We start from the raw sequence: 3,028 nt of genomic DNA, 5'->3' as shown, positions 1-3,028 counted from the left end.
GTATATTTGGGGTTTGTATTGTCTCCCTTCTGTGTTGATAGTATATTTGGGGTTTGTGTTTTCCTCTTCCCTGTGTGTGTGTGTGTGTGTGTGTGTGTGTGTGTGTGTGTGTGTGTTCGCGTACGTTGTGTAGATCGTATATTTGGTTGTTTTTTTCTTCTTCTTCCTCCCGAACGTGGATAGTATATTTGGGGTTTTTATGCGTTAGCGACGTTGTGTGGATAGTATATTTGGGGTTTGAATGCGTTCGCCTACGTTTGTATGGATAGTATATTTGGATTTTGTATGCGTTCGCGTCCGTTTGTGTGGATAGTATATTCGGGGTTTGTACGCGTTAGCGACGTTGTGTGGATAGTATATTTGGGGTTTATATGCGTTCGCGTACGTTTGTATGGATAGTATATTTGGGGTTTGTATGCGTTCGCGTACGTTTGTATGGATAGTATATTTTGGGGTTTGTATGCGTTTGCGTACGTTTGTATGGATAGTATATTTGGGGTTTGTATGCGTTCGCCTACGTTTGTATGGATAGTATATTTGGGGTTTGTATGCGTTCGCGTCCGTTTGTGTGGATAGTATATTTGGAGTTTGTACGCGTTCGCGTCCGTTTGTGTGGATAGTATATTTGGGGTTTGTATGCGTTCGCGTACGTTTGTATGGATAGTATATTTTGGGGTTTGTATGCGTTTGCGTACGTTTTTGTGGAGAGTATATTTGGGGTTTGTATGCGTTCGCCTACGTTTGCATGGATAGTATATTTTGGGGTTTGTATGCGTTTGCGTACGTTTGTATGGATAGTATATTTGGGGTTTGTATACGATCGCCTACGTTTGTATGATTAGTATATTTGGGGTTTGTATGCGTTCGCGTCCGTTTGTGTGGATAGTATATTTGGGGTTTGTACGCGTTAGCGACGTTGTGTGGATAGTATATTTGGGGTTTGTATGCGTTCGCCTACGTTTGTATGGATAGTATATTTTGGGGTTTGTATGCGTTTGCATACGTTTGTGTGGATAGTATATTTGGGGTTTGGATGCGTTCGCGTACGTTTGTATGGATAGTATATTTTGGGGTTTGTATGCGTTTGCATACGTTTGTGTGGATAGTATATTTGGGGTTTGTATGCGTTCGCGTGCGTTTGTGTGGATAGTTTATTTGGGGTTTGTATTATCTCCCTTCTGTGTTGATAGTATTTTTGGGGTTTGTTTTTTCCTCTTCCCTCTGTGTGTGTGTGTGTGTGTGTGTGTGTGTGTGTATGTGTGTGTGTGTGCGTATGTCTGCGCGCCTACGTTGTGTGTGTGTGTGTGTGTATTGGTCTCTGTTTGTCCCTATAAAACTCACTTTATCCCTATCAGATACACTCTACCTACCTACCTGCAGTCGCGTGTATTCAGGTCAGCCACTTGCAACACTGTTGACATTTATCCCCTAGTGTTCAGTACAGTGACGTCACTGACGCTGGAAATTTCCAGACTATAAATATGGACTTGGGGATTTCCACAGGTTGTAGCTATACATATTTACTAGAGTTCATAAACAGGAACGTCACTCAAGCTGAGGCTATAAAAAAGATAGTGGTTTTTTCCAAAGGAATAACCCACAAGTTGTAGTATAAATAGATAGTGGGATTTCATAGGAATTGTAGCTGATTATAGCTATAAATAGATACATGGGTGTTTATCCACGATCGTCACACAAGTTGATATTGTAAGTAGTTACTAATTTTATCCATTTTAGTCTAAACCATTGTAACTTAATTTTCGGGGATATGTTTATTTTCCTTTAAATTCTGGGACAATTTCGTCATTTTAGCGTTACTTTTAGTCACATCCATTTTGTCGTTGAGCATTTCCTTGATTATAGCTATTTATAGCATCATTACAATTATGCAAATTTTTGAACACCCCAGCAAGATTTCAGGTCTTGGTAATGCTTTATATATAAATCTCACGCTTGTACTAGTGTATGTATGTCTCTGTCTCTGTTGTGTTTTACCCTCTACCATCATTGTCCCTAGACAATCCCACCATGTTCAATTCCCCTTGACGCTATACAGACCCACCATGTTCAATTTCCATATGTTAAATTCCCCTTGACGCTAGACAGACCCAAACTCTATTCCCCATGTTCAATTCCCCTTGTCCCTAGACAGACCCAAACTCTATTCCCCATGTTCAATTCCCCTTGTCCCTAAACAGTCCCACGAACTATTCCCTAATGTTAATTCCCCTTGTCCCTATACAGTCCCAGGGGTTTTCTCCATGTTAAATTTACATAGTCCCTATATCGTCCCAGGGGTGTCTGTAATGCTAATTCCCATCGTCCCTGAATCGTCCCACTTTTCTCCCATGTTAAATTTCCCTTGTCCCTAGACTGACCCAAAATAGATTCCCATGTTAATTCCCCTTGTCCCTAGAGTGTCCCAGCAATTTCTCCCATGTTAAATTTCCATTGTCCCCAGAGTGTCTCAAGGTGTTTTTTAATGGTAAGTCCCATTGTCCCTAGGGTGTCCCAATATACTACTCCTGTGCCATCCAGTGAGACGCGGAGACGAAAAATTCAATGATATAACGAACCGCCACAAATTTACATGCAAACATACATACATGCATACACACATGCATGCATGCATACATACATACATACATACATACAATACAACAGCTTTTCTCTTGTTTGAATAATATAACGATCAAAACAGACAAATAACGTTAGAATATTTTGATACATGCGATGAAATATTGAATGCCAATATGTTTCAGTTGCGTTTGACTCTAGTAAGGAGCTGTAATTTTGCTTTCAACATAACAAACAACGGCTCAATATATTAAGAGGTATCTATTGAACCATTTATGATTTTTAAGCTATTTATGTTTTCTTCCTCGGAGAACAGAATTAAAGCTGGTCTTTCTGTATGTCTGTATCATGCCTTTCTTCTATTATGGCAAAATCGACGTCCATTCTTTTGTACTTGTCCTTGAAAAATGCCAGTAAAGGAACTGTTGCGACCATGCACCCGAGAAGGCAC

General features: G+C 40.0%; 1 protein-coding gene across 1 annotated transcript in view; it reads right to left on the bottom strand.

The window, feature by feature from the left end:
- Positions 1–2,823: 2,823 nt before the first annotated feature.
- Positions 2,824–3,028, bottom strand: part of LOC149798727 (solute carrier family 49 member 4 homolog) — a 40,585-nt gene continuing 40,380 nt past the window's right edge. Inside the window, exon 12 of the mRNA XM_089956975.1 lies at positions 2,824–3,028. This exon is cut by the window's right edge and continues 19 nt beyond it. Coding sequence (XP_089813101.1) covers positions 2,896–3,028 — 133 coding nt within the window. The 3' untranslated portion in view covers positions 2,824–2,895.

This window comes from Sinohyriopsis cumingii, chromosome 5, assembly GCF_028554795.1.
Source record: "Sinohyriopsis cumingii isolate HCF-2022 chromosome 5, ASM2855479v2, whole genome shotgun sequence".
Classification (NCBI taxonomy): domain Eukaryota; kingdom Metazoa; phylum Mollusca; class Bivalvia; order Unionida; family Unionidae; genus Sinohyriopsis; species Sinohyriopsis cumingii.
Note: the sequence above shows the minus strand (reverse complement) of the source record. Positions and strands in the feature narration are given on the sequence as shown.